Source organism: Muntiacus reevesi, chromosome 16 (genome assembly GCF_963930625.1).
Source record: "Muntiacus reevesi chromosome 16, mMunRee1.1, whole genome shotgun sequence".
Classification (NCBI taxonomy): Eukaryota; Metazoa; Chordata; class Mammalia; order Artiodactyla; family Cervidae; genus Muntiacus; species Muntiacus reevesi.
The window spans coordinates 57,598,683-57,619,669 of NC_089264.1; the positions used below are offsets into that span (position 1 = coordinate 57,598,683).

General features: G+C 41.1%; 1 protein-coding gene across 1 annotated transcript in view; it reads right to left on the minus strand.

Moving 5' to 3' along the window:
* Nucleotides 1-20,987, minus strand: part of ATP8A1 (ATPase phospholipid transporting 8A1) — a 238,288-nt gene that overhangs the window by 92,329 nt on the left and 124,972 nt on the right. Inside the window, exons 22-23 of the mRNA XM_065907244.1 lie at nucleotides 15,577-15,715; nucleotides 10,809-10,873 (exon numbers count right to left, since the gene is read on the minus strand). Coding sequence (XP_065763316.1) covers nucleotides 10,809-10,873; nucleotides 15,577-15,715 — 204 coding nt within the window. The remainder of the gene's footprint in view (nucleotides 1-10,808; nucleotides 10,874-15,576; nucleotides 15,716-20,987) is intronic.

A 20,987-nucleotide genomic window follows, 5' to 3' on the forward strand; every position in this document is an offset into this window, starting at 1 on the left:
CCTGTCCTGTGCTTGGCTCAGAGGTGACATCTGAGAAAGACTAGCTCTTCTCCTTCCTCTGACATCAGATCTAACAGGGTTATCAACACATGATGAAGAATGAATACTCTGCACCTCGTCAGTCACGTGTAACCTCAGTGCAATCCAAGTGGTATATTACGGAGATGATCTTCAGTTTCCTCTTGAAATCTCCCAACAGCAATTTTATTTCAACCTACTTTTTGATTACTAACACTCAAGTCTACTAGCTACTACTTCTTTTATGTAAAAACTATCTGGAAGTCTGTCTTCCCTCACTCATAGATGAGATAGCCTTATCCCTTCCCATATGATATGTGGCTCTCGGTAGAGAGTAGGAGGACAAATATTTATAAAGTTACTTAGACTGCTTTCCTTTATCTCTCAATTTCTGTCTCTAACCTGATATAACTCTTGAGCAGAAAATAAAATGAAAGTTACAAACTGATTGGCATTTCTCTCTTACTATCTATGTTTTTTGCAGATGACCACATAAATAGATGTTAGACTTCAAGCTCCCATAAAGAACATAAAATTATATATATATATATATATATATATATGCAGAGTAAATAGCATTATGTGTAAATGGGACCCTCAGAAATAGTAGGCTGAAAACAACGATAAAGAAAACAGTGAGGACTCACTTTGATGGCATATTTCTCAGCAATAACACCATCGCCTTAGCTTCTTAGGTACTGATTATTTTTTAAACCAGATTTATAAATATTCATTGGCAGGGGGAAACCTTAGTTGACTTACTTAGTTTTAAAACCTACTATCAATTAACATAAGATGTCAAATAAGAGGATCTAAGAATCATAAACGGACATATTTCATTAGCTGTTTTGTGGTTTGTGGCCCTATCTCATCACCATTTAAGACATGGGGTGTTTATAAATTTATGGCCAAATAATGTTTCATTCTTTCTCTATTTTTACACTCTGAGTATTCACAACATAAAATTACAAATTAACAGAGTATTCCAAGGACATTCTTAATAATACATTATGACCATAACAAGTATGGACAAGGTTAGCATGTTCTTAAAGAGTAAGTTATGACTCCCATAAGAACAGTGTAGATAAATCACTGGGTATTATTTTTTGACAATGTGTTATTGATTCAGAGAACCACAGGACGTTCCATATACCCCCATGCGACACATATATCAACTACTCCTTGACCGCAGGCTGTACGCTGTACGTTTAATGTACTGCAGGTCGTACGCTGTACTGATCTGTACGTTGTAAAGATCATATACCTGAGAGTAAAGAGAAAGTATATTTATAGACAACTGGTCCATTTAGTATTTATCCCAGTCAGGATCACTAGCTCTCTTGGACAGTTTCTGACCAAAACATCTGGTGTTTCTAAACTCCTAGGCTATATTAGAACATAACCTTCAAAAAACCTATTCATATAGAATCAAACCAACATAAAGTAATTTTTCCAAAGTGGGTAAAGGCAGACAGAAGGTAAAATCACGGAGTATGTGGGAGAAGGGGAGGGTGGGATGCTTTGAGAGAACAGCACGGAAACATGTATATTACCATATGTAAAATAGGTGATCAGTGCAAGTTTGACGCATGAAGCAGGGCTCGCAAAGCTGGTGCTCTGGGACAACCCAGAGGGGTGGGGTGAGGAGGGAGGTGGGAGGGGGGTCAGGATGGGGGACACATGTACACCCGTGGCTGATTCATGTCGATGTACGGCAAAAACCACCACAATACTGTAAAGTAATTAGCCTCCAATTAAAACAAATAAATTAAAAAAACATATGGTCAAAGAGGTCTTCTAAAACGGCTTGGTGGAAAACAGTCAAGTGAATGAATTTAATTAATACATATTGCTAAACATAATGGAAAGGGAAAACAAAAAAATCTTGCTCATGCCTTGCTGATATGCAGACAGGAGCTTCCCAGGGCAGGTGGAGACATAAAACACTGTAATTGAGGAAATAGTCCAATCTCCCAATAGGGCCATGCCATGTGAGAAAAGGTCAAAGGTTAAAGGATGGAAGAAGGTAGGAAGAGGAAGTTGTAGAGCTGGGTAAATTGCTCTTGGCCCCTGGGCGGAGGTTTGGGATTTGGGGTTATGATAGGTTCCATGAGGCAAATAATTCCTCGTGAGGCATCCAGTCTCGTTTGGGGTACCCTAGAGAGAAAGGCTGAGAAGTGTCTAATCTGGGTCCAAGTCTGTCTTGCAGTGTAGGAAGGAGGCGTCGAGCAAAGACAAACCCCGGGAAAGGAAGGAAGGGTGAGGCAGGGGGTGTAATTATATAATTTAAATAGTTCTGTGGATAAAGGCTTTTAGCAAAACCCTCATAGTAATTATTTGAAACCACCACTGAAAGCCTCCTAAACACTTATTTTGAGTTTGGTATTAAATATTCTCCAGCGGCGGCGGTGACTCACGCGCATGAGGAAGCGTCCTGGAGGAACGGGGTGGGCAGACATCCAGTCTCTCGTATGGCCTTCAATTCAGCCAGAAGAGACTGCTTAGAATATACAACCATTTTTTTTTTTTGGAAAATAAGCAAATTACCAAATCAACGGTTTGGAGAAAGTAACAACTGGTGTCTGTGAGAAATTCTTACCAAGAACCACAAAGAAAGCTAAGGTGGGGCCCATTTCCCTAATGATTTGAATTAATTCATGCAGAAATACAGAGGAATCATTACCTACTGTGTTTCCTCACTGCAAATTCCAAAGGTACACCATTTCCATTATTTTCAACATCCATTAAAAAAAAATTCTACGTACAATTGTCAGAGTAAAATGGAATATAGGGTCTTTTGCAAATTTCATAAATACAAGATACCCAACACCACCAATTCCCAGAAGAGCACTCCTTTCCAGCTGCTCTGGAGCCTTGGTGCTGAGTAGGAAGGGAGGCAGAGACAAGTTGGAAAATCTGGGGCGGGGGACACGTTCCCAGAAGGCTTTTTTCTGAGACTAAGGCCTGTTATTTCTGGAGAAGGAAGGGTTGTTTAAAAATAAAAGGAAAAACAATTTTGGGATTAAAGTCATCTCGGTCAAAATTCAGGATCCCACATTTGCTAATCCTGTGAACTCATAGTCTCCATCTGTAGTTGAGACAAACATCATCATTCACGTAGGAATGGAGGCAAAAAGCAACGATAGGCCAATAAAAAAGTAAAAATGAAAAAAGGAACAGAGGCGAATGCATACAGACACACCTGGGACACAGCTTCCTGCAAACTGTCAATTTTATAACTCATCAAAAGATATGGGTGGCAGGGATGCAAAAAAGTCCCAAGGCACAGCAGTCTGTTCCCCTCAAAACTGCCCACAAGCTGTGAGGAGATGGCGAGAGGGTAGACTGGTTAGAAAGGATTTATCGGTAATTCTAGGTCTCAGAGAGCTCTTGAAAGAGCTCAGATGTCTAGCCAAAAATAAATTTTAAAAAAGAGAGAAAAAGACTATTCAAGCTTGTGGGAGGAGGAATTTCTCAAAACAGAAATACTATGAATTTGTGAACAACTTCACTTTGGGATCTGCACACAAGCCAAGATTACTGAATTTTGTTTAAGAAAAGGGGACACATTTAGTTTTTCTGAGACCAAACAATGGGCGTGATGGAACTTTTTCAACCACAAACTTGGGTTTGTGGCAGACACTATCTTAAATCAGAGGAAAAGAGAACAGATTATTTGTTCATATGTTATTTTCATTTTTTGTAATGTTTACATTTTATTTTTTTACTAAACCATTTCTCTCAAATGTAACAAAGTTCGCTTTCTTCATTGAGCACTACTTGAAGCAAGCTCTGTGCCAGACAGCATCTGAACGACCATCCTGCAACTGGACGTTACAAAAACATACCTTTGCTTCTGATAGGGACACATTAACACCTTAGAAGTTAACCTGAGCTCTTAAACACTTTCAGGCCAAAAAGCTGAAACAACTTTGCTAATGCTAACAGAGAATTCACAATTCTAAAGGTCCAAAGCTGGCAGTGGGAGAAAATTCACTGTGGTTTAAAACCTGCCTGAACTATTTTTCAAAGCAATACAAAATGTATTGTATTAGCCTCATGGGACACATCAAGACAAAACCTGAAGTAGCCTCAATTCTCCTTTTCCCCTTCTTTTTCTGGAGCCAAGTCAATAACTTGCTTATTCTGGATTTCTTTCAGAAGCCATTCAACAGTGACTGGTTTCCCAAACAGTAAGGTTTGTCTGCATAATACATGTAAGATGAGCTTAAAAGGGTACAGATGACAACTTTACCATTTATGCCTTGAACGCTTGTAAGTTATATTTAAAGCTTACATGGTGTTATAAAATCAAATTTAGCTAGAAAAAAATGTGCAATCCTATAAAGGGCTTTCTTTTACCATGGTGTTGAAAAATATATATTCTTATGCTTGGTAATATCAAATGTGGTTAACAATTCATTTTCTGCAAAATATATGGGTGAGAGAAAACACTGGTAACCATAATCAAACCTAGGCTGGCTTAAGTTCATATTTGCAAATTAGGCAGAGAAATTTAAGTAGTGAGGAGGACGGCTATTTAAAATCACCTCTCATAGCACTTGGCAAAACGAAACTCCCCCTACCCTCGGGAATAAAGATGTTAAAAGAAATAATAATGATGATCACGAGAATGGTTCATAGTTCTTATGTGCTTACTAAATGTTAGGCATTGTATTTAAAAGGTATTGTTTTGTTTAACCTCCACAACACCCTAGAGATGGGTATTATTATTACTCTTGTTTTACAAGTGTCACTGGAAACTGAGGTTCCAGAAAATTCTATTTGCTTAGACTCCAGAATCCAATGACTTACATACATCCCCCAGAGTTTGCTTAGCACCAGAGGTCAAGTTTACTTTCAAGATTGCGCATAATAGTGAAGTTAAAGTCGCTCAGTCGTGTCCAACTCTTTGTGACCCCGTGGACTATACAGTCCACGGGATTCTCCAGGCCAGAATACTGGAGTGGGTAGCCTTTCCCTTCTCCAGGGGATCTCCCCAACCCAGGGATCAAACCTGGGTCTCCAGGTTTCTTTAGCAGCTGAGCCAAAAGGGAAGCCTGGGCATAATGGTATCTGCCTACTAATGTTACCAGGTGTAAATGTGATTGTCCCTGTAAAACGTTTAGTCCAAACATAAGCCAGTGTTTTCTTATGACTCGATCAGCCTCGCATAGAACCCTGCGGGGGCAGCAGAGCTTCCTTTTCACGTAGTCAGAAACCTGCGTTTTTCTTTGGGATCCATATCTGCTTCCGGTGTATTGGGTACTGACCCCGCATCAGGCTAAATGTGAATGTCAGCAGAAGCGGACACTCAGAACAGCTGCGCCCAGATGGTCAGCAGGAGAGGCAGGCAGGGCTTCTCAGGAGTTAAACTGGGGAAGACTGGAAGCCTTTGGACTCCGAGGAGAGGAAATTTATTTCTCCAAATTCCTCACATTCACATTTGACCATCATTCCTGTTGATTCCATAAATATAGAGCAATTTTCCTCTCTGCCCCTTTTTATTTCCCAGGGAATCCCAGACAGTAGAAAAGAGGAGAAGAAACAATAAGAACAAGTTCAAGGTCCAGCGCTGCCTCCCAGGACAGATCCCACGACCGTCCTAGGAGATGCTAGGAGGAGGAGAGGTCAAGGTTACAAGTATACCACGTGAGACTCGAGAACGATCACTTGGGCAACCTACAGAGCTAATGGCTTGAGAAATTATGGCTCCTTCCACCTACCCAGACTTGCCAGATGAGGGTAGTGAAATCTTGAGCCATCTCAATGAAACAGTCTTCACTTTCTCTCTACCTTTTACAGAAAGTTAGATAATATTCATTGAAAAATTATTCTGGGTCACCTGAAGTGTTTTCAGAGATTCACAGAGTTAGAATGCTATGGGGGATTTGAATACTATAATCATTACAATCCTTAATATAACATAAACTCATTATACTGCATTTTAAAAGATGTTAATTAGACAATGGGAGATTCCCGAGTTCTTAGCTCACATTTTTAGATGTTTCCAGTTTTAACAGATATAGTTTGAACAAGTTACTTCATGGTAAGCCAAAAGTATCAAAGAGATGCTGGGGGATAAATTGGGAAATTGGAGTTGACATATATACATCGCTATATATAAAACACGGAACTAAGAAGGCCCTACCACACAGCACAGGGAACACTGCTCACTACTCTCTAGCGGCCTTTATGGGAAGGAATCAAAAAAGGGTGGATATACGTGTGTGAATAACTGATTCACTTTGCTGCACAACAACAACTAACACACATTATAAAAAAACTGTTCTCCAATAGAAATTAAAAAAAAAACAGACGCTAGAAGAATCTGGATCTTGGTCATCAAGCCAAAGGGGTTTCTGAGAATTTCATGGGGTCATTTCTGGGCATTTCTGTAGACTTAGGGAAGAAGTACACAATATTCTTCAAGCCAGTAATTTAAAATTCTTGCTTTAGCAGACCCTTAAGAAAACGTCTCATATGAATATCATAATCAGAACCCTTAATAAAATGGCTCAAAGTTACATGATAAAAAGTTACATGTTACCTAAATTACCTGCTTATTATAAACATCTAATAGATTTTGATAAACTTTACATGATAATTAAAGATGCTTATCCATAAAATTCTTACTTTCTAAATTAAAAACGTATGATCAAGCTTCCTAAGAACCTCTTTTGCTGACACTGGCAACATCTGGCAACAGCTGGGTAGGAAACTGAGTGAGAAGCCCCGGCTCTGCACCCAGGCATCACGCTTGCGGGGAGAGCTGCTCTTCTGGGAAAGAAGCTGGGAGTGTACAGAGGCAGAAAAGTCAGATTCCCATATTAGGTCTGCAGAGCAGGATTTTAACATGGACTATTTTTCTGCAAAGTTTTGTAACATTCATTTCATACGTGCTGTGCCCTGTGCTAACCATACCAGTCCTATGCCAAGGGTAACACTATCATTACCTCAGCGGCAGGACAAGTGGCTTAGAGAAGTTCTCTAATTCCAGCTTGTCCAGAGCCCGCCCCTCAGGCGGGGCAGAGCTGGGCCCTGACCCACCGTGCTACTGTACAGAGTGATGTGAGTACATGCCTCAGAACTGTGATCTGACAAAACAAAAATTGCACACCTACAATTGATTTCCTATTATGTTATTTCCTAAGGCGGTGTGTTTCTAAGTTCATTACCTGAATGTTAATCATTCTTTGTGCTGACGGAATGATAACCCTTTTATTATTATCAGTACAAATGTGAACAGAGAGGATCCTTTTCTTTTCCATGGCAATGAAAAATGATGATTTGCCTGGACTCATCCTAATGATTTGCCTGAAATCTCAGCCGTGGGTTGCATGACACGAGACCTGGAGGAGCTATGATGCAGGTTTCCTTTCCTGCTGAGAAGCAAATGAGCTCACTGCAGCAGGTCTGACCCCAGACAGCCAGATCTGTTTAAAGTCACCACTAAACTGCCTGGGAGAAAAAGCCTCCTCCAGACACCAGTGCGAGAACCAGAGGCAGTCCGATGCTGGGCTATTCAGTGTCAGTCCGCTCAGCCGTCGTGTCTGCCTGTGACTTTTCACACCAAACTGACGCACGTTGCTAAGGACGTTTCCAATCACTTTGCTCTTTAAATATCACATATGATCGCCTACTACCACATCTAAAATGGACATACAAAGTTTTTAAAAAGGGAGCCCTTAATTAAACATTATTCAGTAACCCATTTCTCAAATATTTATGGCTCAGTGGTAAAGAATCCGCCTGCCAATGTAGATGTGGGTTCGATCCCTGGGTCAGGAAGATCCCCTGGAGAAGGGAATGGCAACCCAAGCCAGTACTCTTGCCTGGAGAATTCCATGGACAGAGGAGCCTGGTGGGCTACAGTCCAGGGTCACGAAGAGCCTGTAACTGAGCACGCACACAGCAATGTGCCAGACAACATGACAGAGACTGCAAACCAAAATAGACAGACGGGGTCCTTGCTCTCCTTGAAAACGAGCACTCCCCGGAGGCTGTTTATGTTTGCTCCTGTAGCAGCAGGAAGTGCAAAAACCTCTGAAGTGTCTATTAGTTTTGAGTTACCATCTTGGAAACTTCAGAATGAAAATAAATGCCTCTGTCTTAACAATACAAGATTCAGCGCACAGAATATTTTCAGCATTTCAGCTTTCTCTTTTTGTTTTTTTTTCTCAAGATTACTGTTTACATCATTTGACACTAAAAACACTTCAAGAACATTTGGATGGGTTTATCCAAGAGTTGGAGAAAGATAATGAAACAGATGAAAACAAAAGGAGCAACGCCAGCACACTCTACGTAAGGTGGAAGCCTAAATCCAGACAAACGGGAAAGCACGTCAAATCCAGCATGTGGTCAACCATGCTCTCACTTCCGTCTCACAGGTCCCACTTCTGATTTCCTTCAAGTGCCAGAAAGTCTGTGCATCACGTTTAACCTATGATGCTGACAAAGGTCTAAAGGTCTATAGAGATTACGGAAACGTTTACACTGAAGTTTTTGCAAGGCTGTGAACAACTGCAGCCCAGTTCTGGAACCACCTTGGACGGCTCGTCCTCCAGGGACCCCCGTGGGGATAAGTGTCCCTGAACTTTACATCCCATCGCTGGCTCTGTGCCCGTTCCCTCTTCCCTGACTCCTATCCTGGTCCCTCGTCTGTGCCCTTCCAACTTGCCAACTGCTTCCACACATTACACCTCTTTTAAGAGGCTGATGAAGTCACACCCCTTGCCTATGAAGGCAAACTCTCAAACCTGGCCTAGCTTTCCACAGTTGCCTGAGACTACCTCTCCTGGTTTAACCCCCTCTATCCCTTTTTAATGGGTGCCTTATGAATACTGTGCCCACTGTTAAAACGAATTGGGTAGCTTCATACGGACCATTATAAAACAACCACTAAGATACATTAAGTGAGAAAAGCAAAGTGCAATATCAAGGAGTGTGGACAGGATGCTGTAATATGTGTTTAACGACAGAGGATGTGTCGACTGGCATGCACATAAATCCCTTAGATACGGCAGAACCGCTCTGGATGAACACACAAGACTGGAACCAGTGGCCATCCCGAGGGACGTAAACTAGTAGCTTGGGAATAAAGATGGGAGATCCATAAACAACAAGGTCCTGCTATATAGCACAGGGAACCATATTCAATATCCCACGATAAACCAAAACGGAAAAGAACAGGAAACAGTATACACGCACACACACACACACACACACACACACACACGTATACATATGTATATACATACATACATTACATATGTGTGCATGTATACACATATATATGTATGTATATAAAACTGAGTCATTTTGCTGCACAGTGGAAATTAACACAACATTATAATCAACTATACTTCAATAAAAGAAAAAAAATTAAGGTGAGAGATTCACTTTTTACCATCTGTATTTTCTCTTTTCATAACTTTGAAAAGTTTTACATTCTGTGCCTATGTTTATTCAAACAAAACATACTTAAAAAATTATAATCTTGTGTTCAAGTTTAATGCTCCTCCTTCAGGCCCCCAAAGAGGAACCTGACTTGCACTAACTTTCTGCTTCTGCTCCTCCGCTCCTCCGACTCAGTTACTCACATGTTACTCACCTTTATGTAACTAAATGCCACTTATTTTGCAAATAGTTACTTAAACTTCATGATATTTTCACAGCAAGTTATCTACCTTACTTGCCTATTTGTTTTGCATTATTACTTGTATGCAATTTACTTCTCTTAATATTTGTAAGCTTTTGGAGGGCTGGCTTTGTTTGTTTGTGTTTTTAGGATTAAAGCCTGGTTCACAAAAAGCACTTCTCCAATAATTAAATGCATAAACAGGTCCCATGATTGCAAAATCATACGTTATTCCTCAGGCTACCAGGGGCTCAAAGATTTCACAAGAAAGGGAAGTGCATCACAAGGCTTGTTTTAAGCACAATAATAAAGAAGAGATCATGATTCCAGTTTAAAAATCAGAAAGAAAGTGCTTCTTACATGCAATTTCCTGTCTATGCCCAACTGCTAAATACCTACTCCTTCACATCCCTTCCACAGCGCTGGCCCCTCAGCTTCTCCAACATCCCTGCTTCTCAGGTTTCCTGCTCTGATCTCTGCATCACAATGGGTATTTCAAGCAGCTGGATGTCACCTTTCCCGTTCTGTCTTCCACCTTAAATTGCAAATAGTCCTCTTTCCCTTAAAATATTTACAGGTCATGACCTACATTTCGGGGTGGTTAACTTTTATCTATTATACTCCTAAAATAATCTTTCCCCTCCTTTCCAACTATAACTTCATGCGACCATAGTCATGAAAACAGACATCCTGGGAATTTCTATTTCAGCTCTGAACTTCAGACATTAAAAAAAAAGTTGACTGTTGGCTATTTGGTGTTTCTCAATAGCTTTCACATTTTTTTAAAAAAGAAGCAAAATATTCATATTGAAATATTACATATATAATATGTAATAATACTGAAATATATAAAATACTCAGGCAGATACAAAGGAGCTGTAGTCACTCAGCAATCTCTTGACATAATACTTTTGTAAAGCAGCTTTTTTTTTTGGTCTCACAACATTTAGCAATTTCTTTTAGCTGTTAAAGACACAAAACTAGCATCTGTTTACATCAGTGGTTCAAAACAGTGTACGTTTGTTCCAGCAGAACGATAATAATAAGGCACCTTTTAACCCAGGAAAACAAAATATCTCAACAGTTAGCCGAATATAAAACGCAAAGTAAGTTACTAAAAGTCTTTCAAAAAGATAATCTTACTTACATCAAGAGAGCCTTCATTTATAACAATCATTCCCATGTTCTTCCTCAGAAGTTTGCAGGAGTGTCCTATGTCCAGAAACAGAGTAGATTGGTTGATATAATTAATTTCTCTAGAGAAAGAAGGTGAAGATGATAAAATGCTAAAACTACAAAAATTCTGAATTTTGTCTATATTATTCAGCAAAACTAAAATGCTATTTATTTTAACAGGAAAGATGGCAGTCAACTGTCTTCTAGATCTGCAGAAGTTTGAAAAAGAAATACACTTGCTTGCTATAAAAGAGGGATAAAGATATAATGACATCACCTGACAGGTTAAAGCTGCTGTGATAAACGAATGTGGAAAGAGAACATAGTAAGGATTCTCAGTGTTCTGAAAACTGATAAACGCACGTGCACACCCGTCATGAGGACCCACATGGAGAGTAGATGATGGGCCAGGGCTTGTTTCGGGAGAAGGATGCAGGAGGTTGCCTGGGTTTCTCTCGGGCTGCTGATCCCACCGCGACCTCCCTGCCCTTGGACTGTGACCAGAGTCTCTTCTCTCCTGCTTTGCTGTACTTGGAGCAGGGCAAACACCTGCTGATCAAACCAGCTCTAACCACGTGACTTGTGTGCCTGTAGCTGAAGGTGGCTAGACAAAAACAGGCAACTTTTTGGCCCAGCTCACATTTAAAACAGTACCATCTACACTCAGTCCTCTTGTGATCTCAGTCCTCAGTTTTTGTTCCAATCCCAAAGAAAGGCAATCCCAAAGAATGCTCAAACTACTGCACAATTGCATTCATCTCACATGCTAGCAAAGTAATGCTCAAAATTCTCCAAGCCAGGCTTCAGCAATACGTGAACTGTGAACTTCCACATGTTCAAGCTGGTTTTAGGAAAGACAGAGGAACCAGAGATCAAATTGCCAACATCCGCTGGATCATCGAAAACGCAAGAGAGTTCTAGAAAAACATCTTTTTCTGCTTTATTGACTATGCCAAAGCCTTTAACTGTATGAATCACAATAAACTGTGGAAAATTCTTCAAGAGATGGGAATACCAGACCATCTGACCTGCCTCTTGAGAAACCTGTATGAAGGAAGCAACAGTTAGAACTGGACATGGAACAAAAGACCGATTCCAAGTTGGGAAAGGAGTACATCACGGCTGTATATTGTCACCCTGCTCATATAACTTATATGCAGAGTACTTCATGAGAAATGCTGGGCTGGATGAAGCACAAGCTGGAATCAAGACTGCAGGGAGAAATATCAATAACCTCAGACATGCAGATGACACCACCCTTATGGCAGAAAGTGAAGAGGAACTAAAAAGCCTCTTGATGAAAGTGAAGGCGGAGAGTGACAAAGTTGGCTTAAAGCTCAACATTCAGAAAACTAAGATCAGGGCATCTGGTCCCATCACTTCATGGGAAATAGATGGGGAAACAGTGGAAACAGTGACAGACATTAATTTTTTTTTGGCTCCAAAGTCACTGCAGATGGTGATGGCAGCCATGAAAGTAAAATACGCTCACCCCTTGGAAGGAAAGTTATGACCAACCTAGACAGCATATTAAAAAGCAGAGACATTACTTTGCCAACAAAGGTCCGTCTGGTCAAGGCTATGGTTTTTCCAGGGGTCATGTACGGATGTGAAAGTTGGACTATAAAGAAAGCTGAAAGCTGAAGAATTGATGCTTTTGAACTATGGTGTTGGAGAAGACTCTTGAGAGTCCCTTGGACTGCAAGGAGATCCAACCAGTCCATCTAAAGGGAATCAGTTCTGAATATTCATTGGAAGGACTGATGCTGAAGCTGAAACTCCACTACTTTGGCCACCTGATGGGAAGAGCTGACTCACTGGAAAAGACCCTGATGCTGGGAGGGATTGAAGGCAGGAGGAGAAGGGACGACAGAGGATGAGATGGTTGGATGGCATCACTGACTCGATGGACATGAGTTTGAGCAAGCTCTGAGAGTTGCTGATGGACAGGGAGGCCTGGCATGCTGTGATTCATGGGGTCACAAAGAGTCAGACACACCTGAGCGACTGAACTGAACTGAAATGCTGACCATTCTAGAACTCATAAATCCCATTCAGATCTCTTTCCTGAACTCTAGACTTTCACATGGCGGTGCCTACTTAATAGCAGATATTTAGGTATAAAATAAACATCTCCAACTTGACATATCTAAAATAAGGCTCTTAACCTCCATCCGGAAAACTCACTCCTCCTTTATTCTTCCTCGTTTGGTTAATGGCAACTCCATCCTTCAACTGCTAAGGCTTGAAGTTACCTGGGATTCCTTCCTTTCTCCCATACCCTATGTCTGATCTATCAATCCATCCTGTTGGCTGTACCTTCAAAAATGCGTCCAGAATCCAACCATTCCTCACCACCGCTATTTTACCACCCAGGTTCAAGCATCACCAGGTCCTACTTGGGTTAATTCAACAGCCTCTGGCCTTTCTGCTTCAGTACTTGCTTCCCTTTGTGTCTACTCTGAGTCCAGCAGACAGACAGATATAGTTTTTTTTTTTTTTTTTTCAACAGGAAAGACAGATCACGTGTTCCCTCTGCTTTGTCCAGTACCATGCGGTGGTTTTCCATCTCACCGAGGAAATCCAACACGGGACAGCCGTGTAGGCGGCTCCGTCCAAACTGAGCTCCGTCGCACGCTCCCCTCTCCTCCTCCTCTAGCCCTGGGCATCTCTGCGCTTTCTGCAGGACAGAAGACGGCTCTCCCAAACCATTCCAGGGACAAGCTCCCTTTCTTCTCATAGGCTGTTTCTGGGCTTTCGCTTTTTCAATACTTCTTCCTGACTTCGTGATTTAAAAGTGAACCCCTCTGGGTCATGCCCTATTCTCCCTCCCCTGCTTTATTTTTCTTTAGAACAATTATTGCCATCGAATGTGTTATGTGTTTTTCCCCATCACTTTACTGTCTGTTTCCTTGACCAGAATCTGAGTTCTGATGGCAGAGGCTCTGATGCGTTTCGTTCTGTGTTCGTCACTGACACCTGGCACCACAGGTACCGTAATCATTTGCTGAATGAATGAGTCCTACTTTCCTTTTTCTAGGAACAACTTTTAGGATTCTGGAAGTTCAGGGCAGCTAGAAACCACCACCCTTCTCTCCTTTGCATAGGTCTTTTCACACCGGCTACACATCCAGGACCATCCTGAGGACTGCGCATCTTCCCCACAGTCACTCTTAACCCCCACACATTCCCCCTCTATCTGTCGTCACACGGCTTCATCATACTTGCATTTTCCAGGTCTCCTGGTTCCAAAGAATTCTGTTTTCTCATACATCTTCTTTTCATTTTGTCTCTAACACCAGTGAAAATTTTTAAAATCAAAATTAACAACTTGCTTGGCTTGTAGGTTTAAATGTTATGGGCTCGGTTTCGTTTCTTTTTTCCCTCTTTTTGGAGACCTGTGCCTGCAGGATCCTAGTTTCCTTGCTAGGGATCAGATCTGTGCTCCCACGGTGCAAGTGTGGAGTCTTAACCACTGGATGGCCAGGGAAGTCACAGTTTCCTTTTAAAAATTAATTTTCCCCTATTAACATCAACTTACTATGAATTTATAGTATTTATACTGTTTAACATAAATACTATATTTATAAGTATAGTGTTTATCACAGAATATACTCACATATCTAAAAGGAATATTAGCTAAAATCTTTTGTTTTTTTTTTTTACATAGATGATACTTAATGACTTTCAAAAAATGTGGTTTCAGTTTGTGAATACTCCTGAAATGGTTTCTTTAATTTTGGGAGAGTTGTGTGTGTAATTTGTATCATCAGTATCATCCAGAGGTTGATGTCAGGGTTCACAGTGCTCAGGCAACATACCTCTGCTAAATTTGGGGGGGAAAATGACTATTTTTCTTGCAGATTATTGGTACTACAGGCCTCTACTAGCAAACATTACCTTTCTCCTCTGTTACAGGCTGAGTTGTGTCCCCACCTTCCAATTCATACGTTGAAGCCCTAAGCACCAGTGTGACAGCATTTGGAGACAGGGTCTTCAAGGAGTTAAAGTTACATGAGATTGTAAGGTGATCCCTCATCCAACAGGACTAGTGTCCTTATAGGAAGAGGACAGAACACCAGACGCTCTGTGAGGGCCCAGAGGAGAGGTCAGGCGAGGATACACAGAGATGTGACCATCTGCAAGCCGAGAGGGGCGGCCTCGGGAGAAACCAACTTGCTGACATCTTGATTTGGGACTCCAGCTCCTAGGACTGTGAAGGGATAACTGTCTGATGCTTAAGTCACCTAATATGCCATTTTCTATTATGGCAGCCTGAGCTGACTAATATAACCTCTTTCTGTAGAATCCGAATTAATTGTTAGATCAATGAAAACTGGCAAAACCTTACTTCCTATCTCAGAAGTAACCTGTGGCCACATAAACAAGTGTCAGGATACAAGCTCGCCATAATCCGAGTCTCCAGACTCCGGCGGACAACTGCAGGAAGTTCATCCACGTGTGTGAATTATGGAGGTGAATTAGGGGCAGGCAGGGTTCAAAGGTGGGAGAGGGCACTCTGGCTGCAAGAGCCAAAGTTTGGCTGTGTCCATCATCACCGCACCTTTGAAGGGGGCGCTGGGGCCATAAGTAAGTGGGTAAGCTGGGTCAAACGACAAACGAGGAAATCTCAAAATACTAAATCTCTCAAATCTTGAAATATCTCAAATCTATTCTCTAAAATGTATCAAAACGTGTTAAAAAGCACCATGACATAACGTTTAAACTAGGTGAATTACCAATGTTAATGGCAGTTTCCTGCTTGTCTCCTGTAAGGATCCAGATTTTGATGTCTGCTTTCATTAGAGTTTCTATGGTTTCAGGCACTTGATCTTGCAATTTATCCTCAATGGCTGTAGCTCCCAGTAGTTGAAGATTCTGAAGAAAAAGAGCAGAAACATTTTTAAGATTAACAAAATGGTTTTGAGTCTTTAAGAACAAAACATTAAAGTGTTTTAAAATCAGAGACAATCCATGAATTCAGTGTGAATTCCAACTATCCCATTGAGTTTTTTCTCTCAAGGATCCCTACATTTCATCCAGTACTTCTGACAGAAGAGTGAAGCTACCTGACGCCTCCCTAAGGTAAGGAACTGATTCTAAACACACACACACAAAGGTAGAAGGAGGGAATCAAAAACAGTTAAATAGGAGCAGGCAGCTACTACGAAAAAATAAAAACAAAAACTATGGAAGGTCACCACAGTGAGGAATAATCCAACTGAGCTGGTTGAAAAAGAGTAAAGTTACATGCTGACATTATTAAGTTACAACGGGATACGGCGTCAGGAAATGCAGACACACAATCCAATCGGGATGCATACAGGAGCAATAAGCCAAGTGATGGCATTGGTCTCCGAAAGAAAGAACAGGCTGAGTGCTGTTCACACTCTTCCCCTGTCTGTGCAGGGGAAGCTCAGAGTCCATCAAAGATCTCTTGCTCATCAGATGGCACCTTTCATGCAAGACGGAACACAACCAAAACACGCTGTGGAAAGCTGTTCCGATCTCGGACAAAGAAGAATGCTCTCTTCTCTCATCTTCCTAAGAGGAGGGAGAGGGAGAGCAATCTCCTGGCTGTTAGGGAGCCCTGGCTTGCCAAACGGAAGCAGGTACTGGTGCTCTTGGGCCTAAATGCACAGGTACCTGCAGCGATGGACTACGATTTAAACCTGCCTATCACGTGACCAGGCACTGACACCAGTTGAGTACCCTTCCCAACGTGTTCTGCAAGCCACACCAACTAATTCTCAGTCTTCGGCATGTTCTCCATAAGCTAACCTCCAGAATGACCTGCTTCAGCATTTATCTCTCTTCTCAACCATTCCCCTCCTGCTTGCCTTCGTGTTTCATTTACACAATCAGACAAGGACAGAACAGATACAAGGGGAATTATTGCAAAGGATAGTGTCTGGGTTGGTAATAACGAAGAAGGCATTCCACTTTCTATTTTTTCTCTAACATTAAGTCCTATTTACTTTTCATCAAAATCCAAGTCTAAAAATAGCCCCAAGTCTTGGTAAGTATGGAAAATAAAGTTAAATATATATACAAACATGTAAAATCGAGAGTGTGTGTGTGGGTATAGTTGCTGAGTCTATTACTTAGGAATGTTTTTGGCTAGAAATAATAGGAAAATCTGACTAAAAGTAGCTTAAGTAAAGTTCCATAGTTCTTACATCATTAGTACTGAAGTGGGTATTTTGGGTAAAAGATGGTTGGCTTGACTGTATTTCCACTCATTCTCTAGATCTCTCTCAATGTCTCAATGTGACTGTCACAGCTACAACCACCACTCTGCAGACAAGAATAAGGAGGTGAAACCAAATGTATCCATCTCTTACTTGAAGAGCAAAAGGGTTTATAAAATTCCTCAACATGTTTCTAAATATAGCAACTGGCCAGATGGTGCTACATGGCCATCCCTAACTATCAACATTTAACTTTTCTAGACTTAGTGGAGGTGGCAAGGCAGAATGGGGATGGGAGTAGGTGGTAAATTAGCCGGTTTAGTCTCTGCCACAACGCTTAAACACAGATGTGTGCTCACACATTCAGCTCAGTTCAGTCGCTCAGTTGAGTCCAGCTCTCTGCCACTGCGTGGACTGCAGCACTCCAGGCCTCCCCGTCCATCACCAACTCCCGGAGCTTATGCAAACCCATGTCCATCGAGTCGGTGATGACATCCAACCATCTCATCCTCTGTCGTCCCCTTCTCTTCCTGCCTTCAATCTTTCCCAGCACCAGGGTCTTTTCCAATGAGTCAGTTCTTCCCAACAGGTGACCACAGTATTGGAGTTTCAGTTTCAGCATCAGTCCTTCCAATGAATGTTCAGGACTGACTTCCTTTAGGATTGACAGGTTGGACTCTGCAGTCCAAGGGACTCTCAAGAGTCTTCTCCAACACCACATGCATTAGTATTTGTATATACATGCATGTAGGTATTTACATGTGCACGTATGGACAATAGATACACACATATCTCTCAATGCCCTGCTCTGGCTCACCCTGTAAGTCCAAATTCAAAAGCTACTCTTTTTTTGAAGTTTTCATTTACTTCTTAATTCAAGTTTTTCCCTCTGCTGTGCTCGGAGAGAACTCTGCCATTTTTACTCATCTTGGAAGTGTTTGCCGCTGAGTCGTATCCGACTCTTTGCAACCTCATGGGCTGTAGCCTGCCAGTCTCCTTTGTCCATGGCATTCTCTGAGCAAGAATACTGGAGTGGATTGCTATTCCCTTCTCCAGGGGATCTTCCCAACCCAGGGGTTGAACCCAGGTCTCCTGCATTGCAGGCAGATTCTTAACCGTCTGGGCTACCAGGGAAGCCCTTATTTTACCATATTAAGGTTAACTGCTTAAATGTATGACTCTGGTAGTTTTGTTCAAAAGCAGGGACCTTGTCTCCAAGCTCCTTGTTGTATGAATGAGGTGACAGAAGCCCAGAGGGGGCAATGATAAACGACAGTGACATCCGGGGTAAGATTACAGAAGGGTAGGGCTTGAGCCAAGATGTCCTGTATCGCCCATCCCCTCCATGTCCCTTGCTGTGAACGATGGCGCCCAGAACAACAGTCAGCTCTCATCCATGTCGGCTGCAGTAAATGAAAAGGGCATCGGTGCGTCAAGGGCTAGTATTGACTTCTTTATTCAAGTACTTCTCTGCTTAATACTAAGGAGAGGAACAGATGGCGCTCTCCCTCTGGCTGCGGGCTGATGTCCCAATTTGGCAGCAGGGAGGGCAGGGCCCCGACTTGGGCATACTCCTTGTAACAACGCTGGCCTGGGCAGGAAGTGCTGACTGAAGGAGACCCTGCAAGCCCAGATGCTGAGGTGGTGCTGAAGAAGGGCTCTGGGGAGTCTTTTATAAAGAAAGGGAAGTTTTCAATGGAAAAAAAAGCATGGGCCATGTCTTATTCATCTTTGTACTGTATCCCCAGAACACTGATAGTCAGAGTTTGATATATGTGCAGAGAGTGAATGACAAAGAAAGAAAGAAAAAAAAAACAAACCCAAAACACCCAAATCCAAATGTTCTAAAGTACTGTTGCAATCTAGACCATTTTCCCTCCAATATACTCCAAATAACTTATGCAGCTATTAGATGCACTTGATGGATGACTTCTTAGTATATAATATATACGACAGGAGGCAAATTTCCTTCTTTAAAAACATGGCATTACTTTATTATCTTTAATGGGAAGCAGATTTGAAATCTATCAAAGCCTGATGAATAATCATCATCAAGAAGTTCAAGAATGAAAAGGAAGACCAGTCCAGCATCAACTATGCTAGCCTCACAACTGCTGAATTTCAACACTGGGACAATGATTTCATCAATTCTTTCAGCTACTCTTAGGACGTTAGTAGATAAACCATTCTGGCCCACATCCCAGCAAAGACCAGGATAGAGCTGTATTCAAGTGTTAGATATTCTTCAGAAGGCATGATAAAATTTTTAAAGGATCTCATGAAGACAGTTGAGTAATATATGCTCTCAAAAATTTTAAACCAAAAAATTAAATTTTTTTGGTAATATTTCACAAAACCCAGGGGTAGAGAATATGAAAGCCAAGATGTGAATACATTAGTTAGATATAAATAAACAAATATATTTGTATATTTTCTAGTTCTACTCTAAGGGGATAAACGAGCAGATGGAGCACACGGGTATCCACTGCCCTGCACAAGTCTAATAAAAATAAAAGGACTGCACGGGGGTGATTATATTTGAACGAGGGAAAGCAGCTGGTTTTGTACAGGTAAAAAGGAAACATTTTTCAAACCAGGCAAAAATAAAGTACCAAAGATGTAGGGCCAGCCACGTACATGTTGAGAAATGTCATAAGCAGGTTAATGCGCAGTGTGTTGGTGGCTATGAGAACAGGAATTTCTAGTGGAACATTCCTGAATATTCAGCAAAACTGCAGTGGGCTTACTTAGCTGCCTGCAAAAGAAAAACTGCGTCTGAAAGCCTGTTAATTTCCCCTTTATCCTAAGGGCTCCTCCAGTACATCACTGACTAATCTTAGTGGACGGCCCGCAGCTTCCTTTCCTCTGGCCTCGATGTCAACTGTCGTGAGATTAGATCTTGAGTGATAGACTGCTCAGTCTCTGGAAATTAATATCTTTAGCTACATAACGATCATTAGGAAAAAAGATTTGAACTTTGCGTGCTTTTCCTGATCTTAACACAAGAGTGTTTAGGCCGTAATCAATTTCATCCCAAACATGTATTACCTTACACAGATGGCCGCTAATGGTCACTATGGGAATTACATATTCAGCAAGTGTTGAAACGTGATAAAATTCCCATGGCATTTATGGAATTAAAAAAAAAAAAGCCTAAAACACTAATTTTACTTTCAAAATGTAACTGTGCCAAAAGTTATAAAGGTTTCAGTTGATGCCTCTTTAACATAGATTTAGTTTTCACTGAAAAATTATGAAATAATATTTATTTACCCAGTAAAGTCCTCAATAATCTTATTTTCTCTTAGATGTTTCTGATGTAATTTTTTTTCAAAAAAGATACAAATATAAAAGTTCTACCCTAGTAAAGATAAAAAGCTTCATGCAGAGTACTTAAAAAACTATGGTAAAATGTATTATGACAGATTTAGAAATATTTTTTCCCCAATATGTGTATATTTTACTAAATAACAGAACCTCAAAGTGATTTATTCCATATTAACAAATATTGTGTCAGGGTTTAGATCTATTTTGTATTTTTTTTTTTAAAGTTTGTGATATGTTCCTAAATGAGAGAAAACAGTAACTTGGGCTTGAGATTATAACACAGACTATTTGGCAGAAGTTTCTTTGAAGACAAATAAAAGAAGTAATACTGGCAAATAAATGTTATCACTGGAGTAAATATGGATAAATACTAGTAACATTTGGTAACTTTTACGACAACATAAAATAAGACTGCGATCCGGAGAATGAAGAAATATTTCCGTAGCTGAGAAACACCAGATACTGCTAAGTGCTTTACGCTGATTCTGTCGGTTAGCAGGGAGGCTGAGGACACTGTGTGAGATTGAATCAGGGTACAGCTGAGCTGGGATGTAAGAACAAGACACCAAGAATAATGCACACCCCAAGGCAGTGGATGAGGAGTAAAACCGAGGGTAAACCAAAGTTAGAAT